This window comes from Parus major, chromosome 9 (genome assembly GCF_001522545.3).
Source record: "Parus major isolate Abel chromosome 9, Parus_major1.1, whole genome shotgun sequence".
Classification (NCBI taxonomy): Eukaryota; Metazoa; Chordata; class Aves; order Passeriformes; family Paridae; genus Parus; species Parus major.
The window spans coordinates 23,888,498-23,907,162 of NC_031778.1; the positions used below are offsets into that span (position 1 = coordinate 23,888,498).

At 47.1% G+C, this 18,665-nt stretch overlaps 1 protein-coding gene across 9 annotated transcripts in view; it reads left to right on the plus strand.

Annotated features, from left to right (window-relative positions):
• Positions 1-838: 838 nt before the first annotated feature.
• VEPH1 (ventricular zone expressed PH domain containing 1) overlaps positions 839-18,665 on the plus strand; it is a 53,334-nt gene continuing 35,507 nt past the window's right edge. For 5 of the 9 annotated variants that reach the window (XM_015638059.1, XM_015638060.1, XM_019007851.1 and 2 more), the window contains exons 1-5: positions 845-1,151; positions 3,470-3,524; positions 7,303-7,582; positions 8,009-8,224; positions 10,240-10,414. In XM_015638059.1, coding sequence (XP_015493545.1) covers positions 7,445-7,582; positions 8,009-8,224; positions 10,240-10,414 — 529 coding nt within the window. In that variant the 5' untranslated portion in view covers positions 845-1,151; positions 3,470-3,524; positions 7,303-7,444. Of the gene's footprint in view, positions 1,152-3,469; positions 3,525-5,934; positions 6,117-7,302; positions 7,583-8,008; positions 8,225-10,239; positions 10,415-18,206; positions 18,401-18,665 lie in introns of those variants that run through there. The other 4 variants (XM_019007848.1, XM_019007849.1, XM_019007847.1 and 1 more) reach the window with 4 other exon arrangements.

Sequence of the window (18,665 nt, forward strand, 5' to 3'; positions counted from 1 at the left end):
GCAAAAAAGCCATTAGGAGGAATTGCCATCAAAACTGAGGACCTGTGTGACTGCATGTGTATTCTAGGGAGCAGATTTTTTTAAAAAAACTTTAATTTATAAACTCCTTCATTATTAGAGAAGCCCTAACAAGAGTTGTACAAATGTTTCTCCTCATTATCTTTGGGCAAATAGGCTTTCCTTTCTCCCAGCAGCTGCCCAAGGGTGCTTGACCTTACACTTGGCTGTTCCCAGTTGGTTCCTTTGATATTTCTTTGGCTGCTATTAGAAAAATGTCCTTGCTGGGACACTCCCAGTGGGGGTTTGCCCCTGTGCTCTCCCAGGAGAGGAGGACACAGCCAGACTCAGTTCCACGGGGTCGGTTTTAGTTAAGCTTGGCTTGGTGGGAACCCAGAATTCATTTGTCAGAGGGAAGTTAAGGGGGAAAGGATGGACCTGCTTGATGGGGAAGGATCAGGTATGTGTGGAATGCCTCTGGAATGCTTTGGAGATAATTTCTGTTACAGCTGCCAAGCTCTGGAGGTGCTCAGGTAGGCCCTGGGCACGGGTCCCACCTGGGCAGGTCCCTTGGGAAGGGCTGGCTGAGGTTCAGGAGCTGCTGAGATGCCACAAGTGTCATCTGAAAGGCTGCATTTCCTCAGTGTCCTGCTCTGCCCTGACTTTTCCTTTGGATCCAGCTCCTCCAGAGGCACTGGCAGGCTCCAGCCTTCCAGAAGAGGCCCCACAAGTAATATTAACTTCTGCAATTTCCTTGTTACTCTTAAGCAGGTTATTAATTAACTGAATGTAACCACTGGCTGTTGATAAATCCTTTTAACGAATTCAAATTCCGTATCGAGCTGGGAGCACTTTCACTCGAGCTGCTGCCCGAGTTAAGCTGGGTGAGGAATTATTCCTGATGTGTTTTCCAGCACTGAGGTTGGGGCAGAGGGAGAGAAGATATTTGTTTGCTTGATTCCACATGACAACTCCAGGGTAACTGAATCGCCTGTACGGTCGGGTTGACAGGGCTGAGCAGCCTCGCTCACATACCAGAGCCAGGGGGATGGAAGGGGCACTGGCAGCTGGGATGGAGCCCATCCCAATTTCTCTAAAGAGCCTCAATTTGCCATCAATTATTCATGTTTCTTCCGAGGTCTCGCTTCTGAGAGGTATGAATAACTTAAATATGTGTTCATGTAACAGTTTGAATAATGAATAAATTACTGGGAGGAGGGGAGTTGAGGAGCAGGGCTGGGTGTTAAATAATGGAGGAGGATTTGGAGGGAGTGTGGTCGTTAACAGCGTGGCTGTGCCTGGCTTTCTCTGACTGCAGGAGCCGTGGGTATGAGATGTAGGAATGTATTACAGTGATGCCTGGGAGAGGTGCAGTGAGCTGGCTGGAGGTGCCAGGGAAGGGAAAAGCAGTGTTTGTGTGTGGGACATGAACCTGCAGCACCCCTGGATCCTCCTGGGGCTCAGCTGTCTCCTTCCCCTCCCTGTGCTTGGGGAAACTTTGTCCCTGGGCTCCAGCCTTGCTTTGGGGGAACCCTGGCACAGCAGGGAGCTGCTGGTCCCATTAAATCTCCAGCTGGAGAGACCCTGGGGTGGATTGCCAGGTACCTGGGAGGAACTTCAGGACATTCAGTGCTTGTCTGGTGACTGCTGCTTCAGGAGACTTTGAGGTTCAGTGATTTTTTGCATTTATTTACTGCTCTAGTCCAATTTTCCCTGGCAGAGTGGCATTTTTCATGATAGGGTTCCTGTATTCTGACCCTCATGCTCTGCCCCATTTCCTCCTTCACTCTCTTTGGACAGAAATACCCATTATTCCCTTTGTAAAATTTTAAACCAAATTCTTTTTCTGTAACATCACTGCAGTCTTGGAAATAACTCACAGACCTAAAAGCTCATTAAGCAGCCCTTGAAAATGAGCAGATTTTGACAGCATCATTGTGACAGTGATGGAATTGGTGTTTCTTATGAAGCCATTGATTCCATTTTAGCACTGTGTTGTTTAGTTTAGCCTAATATTTTAATATCACAGAGACATTTAAACATGGAATTCTTACAAATCTGCCTTGCTGATGTTAAAAATGCTAAGTCTTATGAAGTGTTATATAAAGCATCAGTGTGTGCTGAACCAGCTGCCAAATACGATTTCTTCTGGATTGACAATCAGAGAAAACTGTCTTGACAGCACCCAGATAATCAAATTATTTATATTAAAAAATTGATCAAGTTGTCTGTTTGCAGCAGTAGAAGTTCCTAAGTACATTCTTACCCCTCTGCAGCAGTGCCTTTGCACAGGCTGTGCAGCCAAAATTGCCTCAGTTCAGGCAGATTCTGCCCCATAAAGCTGCTGATTAAACCAGTTCATCACAGGGGAGAATATTCACACATCTGGAAGGAGCCTGAACTGCCTTCCAGCCCTGGAATTCTGGTGGGAGAGATCTCTTAAAAGGCTCTGTAATTCCTGATTGTCCTGCAGTGGAGGGACAATGTGGCCATAGGGACTCAGGTTCCTCGTGTCCAAGAGCTGGATGCTGAGAGCCACTCAGCTCCCAGCACTCCAGCGAGGTGTTTCATTAGTAAAAACTAGTTTTAACCCCTCAAATTAATTTTAGGGGGTTAAAATTAATTATTAGACTTCATAATTTATCATTTCATCATCCAGTTCAGCTCAGCATCCATGGGATTTCAAGGGATGTGAAGTGTGGAAACATGTCCTGACAGAAAAAAAAGAGAGAGGCTCATAGGAAACAATGGTTGTCTTGTGGGAAGATTTTAAATATATGCAGCTGATCCCATGGGAACTGCTGTAGTCTATTCACCCTGTGTGAAAATGATGCTCTCTCAATATAATCTTTAATCCTTTTCTTTCACTGAAAAATGTGAGAACTTTATTTCCAAGTTTTGAAAGAATGCTTAAGCATAAAAGTAAAGTAAATTTTGATTAGTGCAAGACAGAGGGGAAAGGTTCTCTGAAATATCTTGTAATATTCTGTTCATAAGTTGCATATGTGGATGTTCTTGGGAAATGTATCCAGGCTTTTTTTTTTCCCCTGGATCAGTGCAAGGGGGGAAAGGAAGTATCCAGCAGCAATATTGGCAATATTACAAACTTCTGTAACTCTTTGAGACAGAAATTCCACGAAATTTTTTCTTTTAAGATGGGGACAAAGAATTTCAACAGAATGGAATTCTACCTGAAATTTAGGTTTTTTTCTTTGAAGATTAGAATAATCTTCCTGCTGTTCATGGAAAAGGAAACTAAAAATAAATATGTAGTTGTTGTAAATGTTTATCTGCAGAGCATGGAAACCCAAACTTGCTGTGTTTGGCCTTTTAAGGGCCCAGGTCCTGAGGATTAAACCCTGTTTGGTGCAAACCAATCATTCCTGGAGGAGTCCTGAGGGGGATTTTACAGTCTGAAAAGGGAAAGAATCACTAACACTATTTTCCTTCTGTTTCCCCCCTTTCATCCAAGGCATCCAAAGCACTCTGTGTGATCCATGAGCTGAGCATGGCAACACGGCTGCAAGGTAAGGAAAGGGACTTTGGGTTTCCTTTTTAAGGTTACTCCAAGCTCTGGGCTCTGTTGTGCCCAAGATGACCACGATAAAACAGCTCCCAGTCCTTTAACCGAGTCTCTCCAGTGCCAGGGAATTCCCAGATCACTTTCCTCTCCCATGGAATTTACTGGACACTTTAAGTTATATTTTTGAGCCAGATGCTCATTCTGTACCTCTTAGATTTTTGAAGATTTCAGAAAATGAGTGTGACTTTGTGCTGAGCAAAGAGCTTTGGCACCTGTGGTGGCTCAGCCCTCCTGTGGGGAATTGGAAATTCCCTGTGGGATTTGTGCTGCAGCATTTGGAGAGAGCCATGGTGTGGTGCCCATGGAAAACTGGGATCACAGAGGAGAGGGACTCTGGTAATTAACTGGATTTCCTTGGGAACCCTCTCTGGGCTGGGTTGGGAGCATCCCTGTCCTCGCTGCAGCTCCAGCAAGGGAGAAACCAGAAAATCCTCTAAAGGATTTACATGAACTCCTGAGCTCCCTGAAATTCCTTAACCAGAGTGAAGGCTTTCCTGGTGGATGTTGTGTAGCACAGAACTGGATAAAAATGTCACAGCACGATTGTTTGAAGGTTGTGTTTCTGTTTTCAGTGGGATAGCACCCAGAAAAACAAGCAGTTGGATTTATGTTTCAAGTCTTTTGGAAGTTAAGGAAATTATTTTCTTGTAGAATTCCCTTCACTGTAAATATATATTAAAAAATTATCCTCTCCCCTCCTCTTTGGTTTAAAAGAGATTTTTTTCCTGTCCTTCTAATGTCATTCTGCAGAAGCTGAGCTCCTGATGAAACTGCAAGGCTCAGCCTTTCAGCTCAAGTTCAATTGGCTTTTGGATGCCTGTAGGTCCAACTGCCCTTTTACATGGAATTTTTATTGTTAATCTTCTATTATTGGGGGAATTATTTTGCAAACACACCAATTGAGTAGCTTCAAGCTCTGAAACCTGTCAGGCTGGCTTTTATTCTGATTGCTTCTGATAAGGAGCTTTGGTAAGAATGCTGTGCCTGCAGCAAGTGGAGAGATCCCCTTGGAGGGGAGCAGCTTCAAGGTCCCAGGGAAAGGGTGGCTCTTTCAGCTTGCCATGAAAAGGGAAAGGAGGTGTTGAAAATCAGATCAAACCTTGGAATCAATGTGGGACTGCACCAGAACCGCTGCAAGTGGTTTGTGATGTAAACTGAGGGGTTTTTCCTGCATAACGATGAAGTTTGTTCCAAGTGCTGGAGTTCCTGCTTTGTTCCCCACGTTCTGGCTTTGGAAAGGTGCAAATTCCTGCTGTGAATCCCCTCTGATGCAGTGCCAGGGGGATCTGGGCAGGATGGACCAAAATTGGCCAAATCCTTTGCCTTTTCCACTCCTTCTGTGCATGGGAAACAAATACAGCAGGTGAGAAAACTGATGGCTGGTGTGGAGCCAAGCTGATGTAGGTTCAAGGTGATGAGACACCTCAGGAACTACACCTTGAAGCAATTTTATTGCCCAGCTTGACCCTTTAAAAAAAGAAAATTAAAAAATGGCATTTTATAAGGCACATAATTTGTTTTCCCTCTTGCTCAGTGCCTGCTGCCTATTAATAGCAAATATTGTAGCGAGCAAGGAAATGCTTAAGGAACAATTCTCTTTAATGCTGATGCAAGGAAAGTATTTCCAGCACTGTTACACAATGTAAGCATTAAGAGGATTTGCTATAATTCCATTTCCAAGAGCTCACAATAAATAAATGCTTTTCTGCATTATCCTGGGTGTTGTCTATAAAACTCACATCAAATTCTCTGTTCAGGTAGAGCTCAGGACCTCTGAGAAGCTCCTGTGCAGGAGCACACCCAGGGGAGGATCACTTGCAGAAGGCCAGTGATATTCCCAAGGCTCAGGGAATATCCTGAGCTGGAAGGGAGCTGGGAGGATGATGGAGCTCAGCCTCTGCAGAAGGGGCTGCTGCGTTTCAGAAAGGGAGGGCTCAGCAGACCTTCCTTCCTGGAGCACTTTTCTGCCTGATGTGGGCACATTTTGTTGTGCTGCTCCTGAGGCTCGTGTTAAAAGCCAAAGCAAACCTCAGACCCTCTTTTGTCCTCGTGTAAAGTCTGCAGAACCACAGCATTTATTCCTTTGGCCAGGAAATCTCCTCTCCAGAGAGGCTGCTCACTTGTTCTCTTTCTTTCAAGCAGTGTGAGCTTACTGAGGGCTGTTTCCCCTCCTTCCCAGGGAAGGATAGCTTTCCACTAACACAGAGAGTTCTGTTTCCTCTATTAAAAACAACTGCCCTCAAGTGGAGCAGGCTTTGTGTTTTGCCCTGGAAACAGAGCAGCTCATTCAGAGATAAGGCCTCCCTGCATTTGGGTTCCTGCAGTCACCTGACAGAGCCATGGGTAACTTTTAGGTCGCTTTATTCTGCATTCCTGGGATGCCTTCCCCGTGGTACCACAATTTCCAGCTGCGGGATCCCTGCCTGTTCTGCTGGCCCTGGATGCTGCCTGGGGGAAGAGGAGGAAAAAAGGGGCAGCTTTGTCCCCAGAGCACCTGGCCCCATCCCTAAGGATGGCCTGGGGGGATCCTGAGCAGGTAAAAAAATCTGGCTGGGGCTTTCTGAACTTTTGTTTTTAGTCTTGGGATGGCTGAGTGTGAGTAGGGTGAGAGAATCTGAGTTCCCACCACCCCTGTGGTTCAGGTGGGCGATTTGTGCCTCGGGATTTGCGATCTCAGCTCCTTTCTGCTTCTGCCTGATGGAATTTGGAGTGTTGATAGAGTCGGGGAAATTAAAACAGGGCCATTAACAAGTGCAGTGTGCAACCTATTACAATAGAGATTGTTCCAAGGAGTTCCAGAATGTTCTCAGTGCTTTGCCTTGGTTTTTCTCCTCCTGTGGATGCCCCAACATTGACAATGTTCAAAGGCCTTGGGCACCTGGGCTGGTGGGAGGTGGCCCTGCCTATTCCAGGGGGTTTGGACTGGATGGGCTCGAAGGTCCCTCCCAACCCTTTAATGCTCTGTGATTCTATGATTAAATTTCACTTTTTTTTATATTTTCCCCCTGAAAAAGAGAATAAAATAGGGATTAAGGGTACTCCATATCTCAACTAATAATTATAAGTGATAGATCTTGTAGCTTTGGCAACTCCAGAGAAGACTCCAGAGGAGTTGACACCCAGAGTGAAGCCACGTGGAACCTAAGCAGAGTTTTAGGACTTCCCAAAGTCCTAAAGTCCTAAAAGTCCTAAAAGCCCTGCCTGGCTCAGCCTCTGCTCCATTCCTCAGCCAAGGTTTTGTTTTACAGGAGTTTAAAATTCCCTAGGGATCATTTTGGCAACAAAAGTGACAGTTTTTGTCTAAACAAAGCTTGTTATCTTTTCAATCTTGCTAATAATGTTTTTCTGGAGTCAAGACACAACAACCCAGAAAACAAAGGAAGAGGCTTCACCCTCCTCCTCCTCCTCCTGGAGCTCTTCTCCTGACCAGGGAAGGGGGTTTGGAACCCTCAGCAGCTGGTCCAGGCACCAGCCTGCTCAGGTAATGTGCACAGAAAGGAGGAAATCCTTGGGTTCACTTATTATGGATTTTTTAATCTAATTTTAAGCTACTTAGTAGAAATTCACACAGTTCATGATTGTGCTCAAGGATATCCCTGGCTTGGGGGGTCGTGTCTGACGCTTTCACACACATTTAAAAATCTTTGCTAAACTGAAATATGTCAATCAATAAATTTGCTGACTTTTCTTCTTTTTTCTTTTTTGTTATTGTTTTCTTTTAGGCTGGGGCCAAGGAAGCCTTGAAATACAGCCCAGATTTATCCTCCATATTAAACTGATCTGTCCTGGGCAGGATTGTTCCTGTTGTGTCCCCAGCTGAGCTCTGCATGCCCGTGGTGCCTGCAGAGGTGGCTGAGCAGGGCCATGCATCAGCTCTTCGGGCTGGTTCTGGCACAGAAGGACCTGTCCCGAGCAGGGGATCTCTTCTCCCTGGAGGATGCTGAGATTGAAGGAAGCCTCTCTGAAGCTCTTGAACAGATCAGAATCATTAGTTCAGCTGCAGTGAGTGAAACAGTGTCCTTAATAATTTATTTTTTTACAAGATTATATTGTATAAATAAGGGGGGGGGGAATATAAACAATTTAAATTTCTGATAAGACTTGAAGAGCAAAGCATAATAATTCAAAATGTGCTGGCAAAATCCAGTTCCCACCAGCTTCAAAGATATTTCAAGTTCATCTTTACAATAGTTTTTTATTGAATAGTTATTTAAAGTATATTAAAGATTATATGAGATTATAGGGGTCCATACCTTCCCAGTAATGACAATTAAGACCTGTGGGATGATAAATTGCAGAGTTTTATCACACTGAACATTTGCTGTAAAGGTGGACATGGAAAAATGGGCACTGGACTGTTACAAAAAGTTAATTTTGTGGGGTCCTGGCAATCCAGCTGACTGGCAGATGTGTTCTGCTGTGCCCCAGGATTACCAGAGCAATGACAACGACCAGGCCGTGGTGGAGATCTGCATCACCCGCATCACCACGGCCATCAGGGAGACTGCATCCATTGAAAAGCACGGGAAAGCCCTGGTGGCTCTCTGGGAATCGTGTCTGGAGCACAACCTGAAGCCCTCTGGAAAAGATGAGGATGCCCCACACGCCAAAATTGCATCTGACATCATGAGCTGTATCCTGCAGGTAGAGCTGGGCTGGGAGCAGCAGGGCTCTGATCTCATTGCCAGTTTGGTTTTAGTTGTTAAAAAGCTTTTGTAACTCTTTTTGGGTGGTTATGTTTAAAAGTAGGAGCCTGGGGAATTGCACTGTTCTGATTCCTCCTCTCTTGAGGTTGTTGGGGTAACTCACAGAATCCTGGGATGGTTTGGGGTGGAAGGACCTTAAAGCCCCTCCAGTGCCACCCCTGCCATGGCAGGGACACCTCCCACTGTCCCAGGCTGCTCCAAACCCATCCAGCCTGGCCTGGGACACTGCCAGGGATGAGGCAGCCACAGCTGAGTTATAAAATCACATTTGCTGCTCCCTAAAGCAGAGCTTTTATTGGCAAGTTCCTTTGCATTAAAACAAAAAAAAAAAAAATAAAAGAGGTATAAAATGAGGTTTTCCAGCAGATGTGGGGGACAGTTGGAACAATAATGAATATCTGCCAGCTGGGCTGGATCTCAGACAGGTCTCTGTTGATATCAGCAGCAGGGAGGTCCCCAAGGTTTGCAACCATCACTGTATCACTTTATTGAAATCTGCTCTTCATTGTCACCTCCACATTTTCTGAGTGTGCCTTCCTGCCCTGATGTTTATCGTGGAACAAATGAAACCTTTCTCCTTCCCTCTGAATTCAAACCTTTTTCTTAACTGAGGATTTTATCTTTATTGTTAGGGGTGGGGGGAGGAAAAAATAAAATTGTTCTTTGGAATTTTCTTAGATCTTTTAAATCCTAGTCAGAGCCAAGCCTTATCTTCCCATTCTTTGTGTGGAGTAGCAGAGCAATAACTTGGAGCAGCACTTGGCTCCTGCTCTGTGGTGTCTCAGCCAAACATAACGAGGCATTATGTTGATTTAAACATGCTGCTGCAGAAAGCTCCATTTATTTGAAGAGCTTTTCTCATTAAAGATGCAGCTTTTGGTCATGTGGCAGCTGCCAGGATTATTTGTCTTGTCACCAAGGGGTGGCTGCAGCCCCTTCTTCCTCAGAGGTCTCTGGAAGGGAGTGTCCAATTCTTGGCAAGTCTCTGTTCCAAGGAAAAACCCTCAGAGCCCCTCCAACTCTGTGGAATAGCAGATTTGGGATTTCTCAGTCTGAATTTGTTCTATTCAGGGCTGCTCCAGAGTGAAGGTCCAGAAAGTCTGCTCTGCCTTCCTTTGCACTGCTCTGTCACTGTCTGAAACATCTGGGTTCCAGGGGTTGCCTGGGATTTCAGCTGCTAATTAGACATAATCACATTGCAGGATTATTTTCAGCAATGGGGATGTGCTCCAGTTTCAAAGAACTGCTCAGAACTGAGTGGAGAGGAAGGCACAGCACTGGTTAAGGAGGCTCCAGAGGGAATGGGGAACACAAACGTGTCCTGCTCTGGGGATTGAGCAGCAATGGATGTGTGTGGTTTGTACTCAACATTTCCTGTATAGACAAGAGCAGAAAACCTTTTCTGGCCTGGATCAAAACCCCCAGTGCACACTCAGGGACCCTGAGATTGCAGAAGCTTGGAGGCACTTTAGGAAGAGGGGTTTGAACTCCTGAGAAATCTCAGTGTTCAGAGGAATTGGTTGGATTTTCCCAGAGCAGCTGTGGCTGCCCCTGGATCCCTGGAAGTGTCCCAGGCCAGGCTGGACAGGGCTTGGAGCAGCCTGGGACAGTGGAAGAGCACCAAGCACAAAATGTCTTGTTAGAAATGTTAATATGTCCTTGGTGTGCTTCATATCTTATATATTTTATTTACATTGATTTATATTTATGCATCATGTATTTTGTTAGTGCCCTTCTGCAGAAGACAAAGATGGGGCTATTCTTAACATTTCCTGCTGCAGTAGTTTTAAATTTCTGTATTTGCTCTTTCTGTGACTCCTGCCTTCAGTGCTGGTACCAAACCATGACCTTTCTTGACAAGTTTGTTGCTTTTTTCCCCCCTTGTTGCTCTGACTTTGGTTCCCCCACTCTGGCCAGCACAATATTAATATTTTTTCTCCCACGTTTTTGCAGAATTACAACAGACCCCCAGTGATGGCCTTGGCTGTGCCAGTGGCAGTGAAGTTCCTGCAGAGGGGGAATAAGGAGCTGTGCAGGAACATGTCCAGTTACCTGTCCTTGGCTGCCATTGCTGAGGCAGAGCTGCTGGCTGAGCACACAGAAACCATCCTCAGGAGTGTCCTTCAAGGTAGGCCCAGCCCAGAGCTTGGCTTTAGTCCAGCTGTGTGACCAGAGCATGTATAGAACCATTCTCTTATAGAATCAATCAATCATTAGGGGTGGGAAAGACTCCAGGATCAATCCAACCGTTAAACAAATCATATCAGCTGTATAAAGCAGACCTGTGGCAGTATCTATAAATGTGATCAAATGTATTAATCACACTCTGATAACAGACTTTCTCAAGGAATATATGAATTTACTGCACCTCTGGAGGTTTTGGTATGGATTGGCTGACCCACAGGGCAGGAAATACATCTGTACTCATTAATATTCCTGCTAATGGACTCCAAATTATCAGCCCTGATATGAGGCACCAGCCATGGAGCTCTTATCCTTCCTCCTTGTGTCACTGGCAAGGCTCCAAAAGAGAAATGGGGATGAAATTAATCCCATTCTGTGGTGAAATAGTCAGATGGAAGATATAAAAGCTTTGTAGTGGTTCTTTCATTTTGCCTACATTATTAGCTTTATATAGAACAATGTTGCTAATCTCTTTAAGTTTTATTTTTTTTGTGGTTTAAAAAGCCAAAAATATTCATTCCTCTATAAAAGGAACTCCAATTGAATTGGAGTAATAAAGTTCACAGTGTTTGTTGCAGTACAGTGCTACTGCAGTGGTAAAATCAGTGTTCTCCTTCGAGTAGGGGTAAGAGCAGCAAGTAGCAACAACTAATTATTAAAATAACGTTGTTATGAAGGTGTTAAGTCCTCAAATTAAATGTGTGCATCCCATATTTATTAATTTATATATTATTTTATACATTTATATATTATTTTATAAATTTATTCTCTTCATTCTTTCTAATGTGCTAACGTTATTCATTGCCACTTGTAACTGTGGGGTAATAACAGAAAGAAATAGTGAATATCTCCATGGTTTTGGGAAAAGTGATGCACATCCACGAGGGAAGGTTTCAGCACCGAGTTGTGCATTTATGTTCTTCCACCAGCAGATGTTGCTGTGGATATCAGGTTTGGGAATTCCAGCCTGGAAGGGGCCACTCGGAACAGGCAAAATGATTTGTTTTGCATAGTGACTTAATTACAGCGCACATAATTGGTGTTTCAGGCATGAGAAGCTGGGTTTGCAGCAGGCTGAGGACTGAGAGCTGCCCTGAGAGGGTTTGCTGAAGGGAGGAGCAGGAGGTGAAGCTGCTGAGGATGAATTTCCAAGGCAGATTTTGGAGACAAAGCTGTGTTGTGGGGCTGAGCAGACAGGGCTCAGCCTCGTGGCACCAGGCTGAGCAAACTTTGGCCCCTTGCCTACAAATGATGGAGAGGAACTGGAGTTTTTCATTACTTGGGGCAAGTAAGCTGGCTGCACAAGCAGGTTCTTATCTCAATAGCTAAAAAAGAGCCCTTCAGAGAGGGTTTGAGTGCTGTGCCCCAGCGAGTGTGGGCTCTGAACGGTGCTGACACCGTCCATCAGCACCGGGGTCACACGGATTTATTCCCATTCCCAGGGGACAGCAACAGCTCTGCTCTGAAATCAGAGAGTCCCTTGGCTGCTCCACCTTCCAGAGGAGCCCAGGCATCCTGTGCTGCTGGGCTGTGGCTCAGCCTCCCTCCTTCATCTGGGGTGGCAGTGCAGGATTGCGGAGGCTTTTTCATAATTGGAGCCCAAATTCCCCCAAAATGCTATTTCTGAAGTGTGGACAAAGGAAAGAGGAGTTGGGTGAGGACGGGAAGAGAGAAGTGTGCTGGGCTGTGGGAGAGCTCTGCTGGTCCTGGGAGGTGATGAGGGAACAGGGAAGTTTTCCAGCTGAGTCAGTGAGGATGGAAAGCCTGGCTTTGAATTTGGTCCCGTGCCAAAGCTGAGCTGAGATAGGAGAAGGCTCCTTCCAAGACAAAGCATTCCAGGTATGAGCTGCAGTAAGAGGAGCAGCCAGGAAGGATTTCTGGGGATCTTTCTGAGGATTTTCCCTTTCCTGCTGCATTTCATGGACATTTGTTTTCACTTAACCGAGGGCACTGAGCAGAGGGAGGATTTGAGAGTGGTTTTTTCCTTGCACAGTGATGGGACCCTGAGTGTTTTTGTAACTCTGAAGATCTGGGTTTTGGCTGCCAGAGATGATCAGAGGTAATATTTCACTGTTCTGTAGCTAAGGTTATTTGCAGATATTACTTAGTGAGGGATTTCTGTCAAGTTTACTGCCAAGCATGTATAACGTAGATACATTTTTATTGCAGGGTAAGAGAAGAAATTCCAGCAACCAGAGCAATTCTTTTTCCCTAAATAAGCAATGCTGCCAAAACTTTGGAGCAGGTCGTGTAACTTTAGGTTTGGAGCCTTGAATGGCACAGGAAAGTGGAATTTACCTTTTTTTGCTACTTTTGTATCCAGACAGCAAGGATCTGTCATGGTCAGGAGGAAGTGCAGCAGCAACATGTCAAGAAATTTGTCAAAATGTTTTCTTAGGACATGTGTAGAGAATGAGAGAGATGGGGAAACAAGGGAAGAGAGAAGAAGGATGGGGGAAATTTCCAGGGGAAATAGGAATTGCTTTGAATAAGACATTCCTCATGATAACTTGTTCAGAGGTTTCAACAGGTAGCAAGTAATGGTTCTTGTTGTAAATGGTTCCATAGCCAGTGAGCAGGGAATTCATCATTCTCTGTGCTGGTTTCTACATGAAAATCAGCAGCAGCTCCTTGGCTCTCTGCAGCTGCTGCTGTGCTCTGTTATCCAGCCCTAGGCTTTTAGGGGATTTGGGATAAGTTTGTGTGAGAGAGAAGAGAATCACTGGCACTGAGCAGCAATTTTATCTTGTACAAACCCCCTGAGGGCAGCAAATGAGTCCAAATGTACCTTAAAACCTGGCCCCAGAGGAACAGGATTGTGCCTGGGGTCTCTCAGCTCCTGGGAGATGTTGCTCTTTCTGTTTTCTCTATCAGCAGCTAAAACTGCAGAGTTCAAAACATGGAAAATCCCCACCTGGGACTTGGCTCAGAATTTTGGTTTATGAGAATAGAGAGTTTTGGTCTAGTAAAGTATCTTTATTTACAAAACAACTTTACAAAAATAATTTCAATAAAATTATCACAAAGTCAATGTACAATATAATACAGCTGCATTCCCTCCCAATGTAACATCAGATTATGATGGGGAATATTATTTTTATATCAATCCTTGGCATAAATAATGCTTTAAACAAGGAACTAGATTTCTTAGAGTCTACACATTACTAACAAGGATTAACAGACAACACATTTCTTGACTTGGGTGGTTCCTCTGTAAAATTCACATGAACACTGTAGAACCCAAGGATTGGAGGAGCCTGGAATGGTTTGGGTTGGAATGGACCTTAAAGCTCATCCAGTGTCACTCCTGCCATGGCAGGGACACCTTCCCCTGTCCCAGGCTGCTCCAAACCCCAATGTCCAGCCTGGCCTTGGGCACTGCCAGGGATCCAGGGACAGCCACAGCTGCTCTGTTCTGCAGAGCCAGGTCAGATTTTCCTCAGCAGGGATTTGGCTGCTGAATGTCCACGGTGACCCTCCCTTTATCCATCAGAAAACCCTGTCCTGGGGAGACAGGGCTGCCTGAGCCCAGGAACAGCTTTTCCAATGGCACAGCCTGATGTGTGGATGTGTTTCCAGGCTTTTTCCAGGACAGCAGGCAGAGCTCAATCCCATCTCCACAGTTCCTCGTTCTGTGAGCTTGCAGCACTGATGTTCCATGGGGATTCCAGAGGCAGGGTCTCCTGCAGCTCTGGCTGGTGTAATGTTGATGTTGAGCTCTGTGAAATCCGTTCCCTGTGCAGACCCCAGGCTTTAGGACACGTACTGGGCTCCTCCGTAGGGCAGCACCTCCGTCACCCCCCAGCCCACCACGTTGCCCCGGGTGCCACAGGCGTCCCCCGCGCCCTGAGCCGTCACCTCGGCGGGGCTGAGCACCCTGTCCCACAGGTTAAAGCCAGTCAGCTTCCCCGAGAAGGCCAGAGCTTCATCAAAGCCCCCTCCCACGCAGCAGCCGTTCTTCTCCTGCCCCAGCTGCAGGATGCCCCCGTCGGGGATGGTGTGAGCTCCGGCCACGTCCCAGGCGCTGGCTGCCAGCTGTCCCTGCGCCCACAGGGCTGCAGATCCGTTCTCCGAGCTCCAGGTGCCACAAAGGTGGAGCCACTTCCCTGGAATAACCACGTTTCTGGCAGCTAACTTGTGCTGGGCACTCCCCACGGCGAGCACGGCCGAGTCCCGGCTCAGGTAGAGCTGGATTTCGTACGGGTTGAACTTGGTTCCGTAGGAGAAGACGATGGTTTTGTCCAAGGCCTCGGTCACCTTGAGCCAGATGCAGGCAGTGAAGGAGCTCAGGGTCATCCCAGAGGTGGGGTGGACACTCCCAAAGATCTTCCTGGAGCGCATGGGGAAGAGGATTGCGGTTTCACAGCCTGGAAAGGTTTAGAAGATTGTCAGGTAAATAAGAACCGGTTTATTTGTATGTGTGCAGTCGGGACCTTTGACTTTGCATGGAATCATTGAGGTCAGGAAAGACCTCTGTGTTCACCAAGATGTGGCTGCCCCACCCCTGGCAGTGCCCAAGGCCAGGCTGGACGAGGCTTGGAGCACCCTGGGATGGGGAAAGGTGTCCCTACCATGGCAGTTGGGATTGGAACAAGATGATTTTTAAGATCCCTTCACCCCAAACCATTCTGTGATTCTGTGAAGTGCCAGCCCAGCACCACTGTGTTCTAAAGCAGGCCCTCAAGTGCCACATGCACCCATTTTTGAGCACTTGCAGGGATGGGGACTCCAATGCCTGACCCAGTGCCCGCTTCCAGGCTTCCCAAAGGGAGCTGAGAGCTCAGCTCATCCAGTGGGATGCAGGAACTGACCCCAGGATGATCTGAAGGAGCTGTCAGAGCTGATGGAGGAATTGCTGGACACTGTGGCAAAGGATAACCCAGCTGCAGGAATCTCTTGGCTCCTCCCTGCCTGCACAGGGGGCACTGTACAGTCCTGTGACATCCAAAGGGATCCGAAGGGTTAACGCAGCCTGTCTGCCCTGCTGCTCCCTTTGGGGAGCTGGGCTGGATGGAGCACCACCTCCTGGGAAAGAGGGACCATTTCAGCCCTTGACATTGGCTAATTCTGCCAGGTAATGGGGTAACCCTCCCTCAGAACCACTGAATTGTTCCTTTTATCCTCCAAGTGTGGAGTGGTGAAAATCCCACGAGTGCTGAGGAGGGGGTGAGGGATCCCCTCAAACAGCAGCCTGGGACACTGTGCCATGACCAGGATGGAGGGAGGCTGTGCCAGGGATAAAGGGGCATCAGGGCAAGCAGAAAATGTTGGCAGGAAGGTGCTGAGATGGGCTTGCTTCTTTAATTTACATGACTCCCTTTGCTGGCCCTGCCTTTGGGAGTTTTTGGTCAGGAGCTTTCATGGGCACAGCTTAAACGGGGGAAATGATGAGACAACTGATGCTTTTAAACCAGCTCTTCTCTCGTGCCCAATTAATCAAAGTGTTGATAATAGAAATTAGATTAGTTAAAACCACTCACAGAAACTTGTGCAATTTGGGAAAGCAACTGGTGATCAGGAAAGCCAGGACATTTCTGGTGGTTCCTGGGCTGTTCCCTGCTTGTACCTAAGTTAATATCCAAGGTGACAGCAGGGAACAAGCAGCCCCTTCTCCAATTAAGCTGCTTCATTTCCTGTTTAAAGAAGCTGGAGGATCTGAAATGTCTAAAACGTGTGTGGAAATTTCTGCTCCGGGGAATGAAGGACTCTTTGTGCCCTCCAGGACCGAGCTGCTGCAGGATTTCATGGGCTGCTTCCCTCCAGCTTTGAGCAGATTTTCCATCTCCCATTGACCCTTTTGAGGAAGGGCAGGGTCAGTGAGCAACTGCTGGGGATTCTCCTTAAAATGCTACTTAGGAGCACTATTGTGAAAAAGCTTTTAATTAGCAGGCTTTCAGGCTCTATTATCAAAGCCTAAACAAAATTAAAACCAGCCTCAGTGAAGAACAAAAAAAAGTGTGATTAGAAAATCCCTCAAGAGTATGGCTGGCAGTAAGTCAAGATGTGAGAAATTAAAGTCAGTTGCTAAAAATTCCCTTGGAGAAAAAAAAAAACAACAAAAACAGAGAGATACTCTGGAAGTACTTAAAATGTAGCCTTTAAATTTACAAGTATGGTTGTTTTGTGTAAAATCATGTGGGAACCAGCGGAAAGAAACTGAATTTCCACTGATGATCCTCAATGCAGCTCGAGTTTGTTGCTCTCACCTAGTTCAGAGTAGCTGCTGAGGCTGCCTGGGGTACAGAGATGAAGAATGAGATCTCTGCAAGGTTTGTGCTTGAGGAAAAACAGGAATATGCTCAAAGATCTCCTCCCAGCACACAAAGATTTGTGATAAAGCAGTGAAAACAATTTACTTCTAAAGCTGAGTGTGTGCCCCACATGAAGGGATGGGTTTGGGTTAGGCTGTAAAAGCTTTGATGGAAATGATGTTGTGGCTGTGTCATTGCCTTTGCTGTGGCAATTACTGCTCCCTTCTGTTCCCTGGTGATGCTGCACCCCCTCCTTCCTACACACCCACCCTGCGGGGGTACATTTTGGGAAGGTTTAAGTTGCAATAATTTGTATTTTTGGAGAACAGAGCCATTAAGCAGCAGTTAGAGCTGGGCAGTGACAGCTCACAGGTGAATTCAGCACATTTTGTATCACACTCACTAATTCTGCACCCACACCTCACACAAATCAGGGGCTGCTCTGCCACACCCAAGCTGCTGCTTTTTGGGGTGTCACTGCACCAAAAAGCTGGGCTGGGATTTGAGGATCTGAACCCACCTTTCTGTGGCCACCTCACTGAGCAGTGCAAATGTTTTGGAAGGAGGAAAATCCCCCCAACAGCAGCACGAGTTAGTGATTTCTCTGTGCCAGTGGGAATATTCAGGGCACAATAGTTCCACAGGGAATGTGCCCTCCCTGCCCTGGGAGTGTGCTTGGCTGGCTGGCAGCAGCACATCCAGCTCCTGGAGGTGACACCCCAGGAGATGTTGACGTGGGAAGAGGAAGGAGTGGGAACATGCAGCAAAACAAGAAAGCTCCATGATTTGTGCAAATGCATAGGAGCCAGCAGCTGGGAAGGCAAAAGGTGAGAGAACATAATCTGGATGTCTAAAGTACATTTGTTGCTCTCTGACAATGGCTTTGATCTGGGAGAGCCTGGAGGAGGGTGGGATCCTGGCTGGCTCTGCCCTGCACAAGGACTTTGATGAAACCTTTCTTTGATCCCACATTTGAAAAATCTCACTGGCTCTTTTCCCACAACTTCTGGGGTTCTCCCCTTCTCTCACAGCCTGTTCAAAGCTGCCCTGCTGCTCCTGGGGTTTGGAGCTGTTGGAGAAGGAGGTGCCCAGGTTTGGGGTCCCTGTTGGGAGTGCCCTCCCCAGAGCTCTCCCCCTGGCCTTACCTGCTGGCAGCAGGTGCTGAGCTGCCCACTGCTGTGACACCCTCAGCTCAGCCCGGGTCTGCTGCAGCTCCTTCCACACGGAGTTGAGGATGAGATTGTCCCCTGTGCTGTCCCCGGGTTTGTCCTGCTCCAGAGCTGTTTCCTGCAGCCGCTGCTGGGCCCCGCTGCGCCAGGCGCTCTCCAGCCAGCCCAGCCGCACCGACACGTTGTGGCTCAGCTGCAGGACATGCTCCAGAACCTTCCCTTGCTCCATCTCCTGCAGCCTCCTGCCTTCCTCAGCCTGCTCCCTGCTCCTCAGCAGCGCCTGCTCCACCTGGCTCACCACACGGGAGGTGACAGAGGCGAAGGTGCCCGCCAGGGTGGTGGCGAGCTGGCTCAGCTCTGCCTTCAGGGTCTGCAGCTCCAGCCTGGGCAGCTCATCCAGAGCCTGCAGCATCATGTTCTCCTTCATCTGCGAGTTCTCCAGCATGATGAACAGCTTGTCCCACTTGCTGTGCTCCCGCTGGCAGTCACATGAAGCAGCTGGAAGGGAAGGTACAGATGTTGCTGTTCCTTGGTACCGAGTTTGAAACGGGAGTGTTGGGCAAAATCTGGCTCTGTGCTCTTTGTGTCCTCCTGACTGCCAGAGAATCGTGGATTCACGGACTGGTTTGGGCTGGAAAGGACCTTACAGACAGTCTGGTCCAACCCCTGCCCTGCTGGGGCCAGTGCCTTCCCCTCTGTATGAGCACAAACAGGGCAGGGGTGTGATTGCAGAGATCCTAAACCGCTGGGAACAGCTTTTTGCAGGAAAACTGAG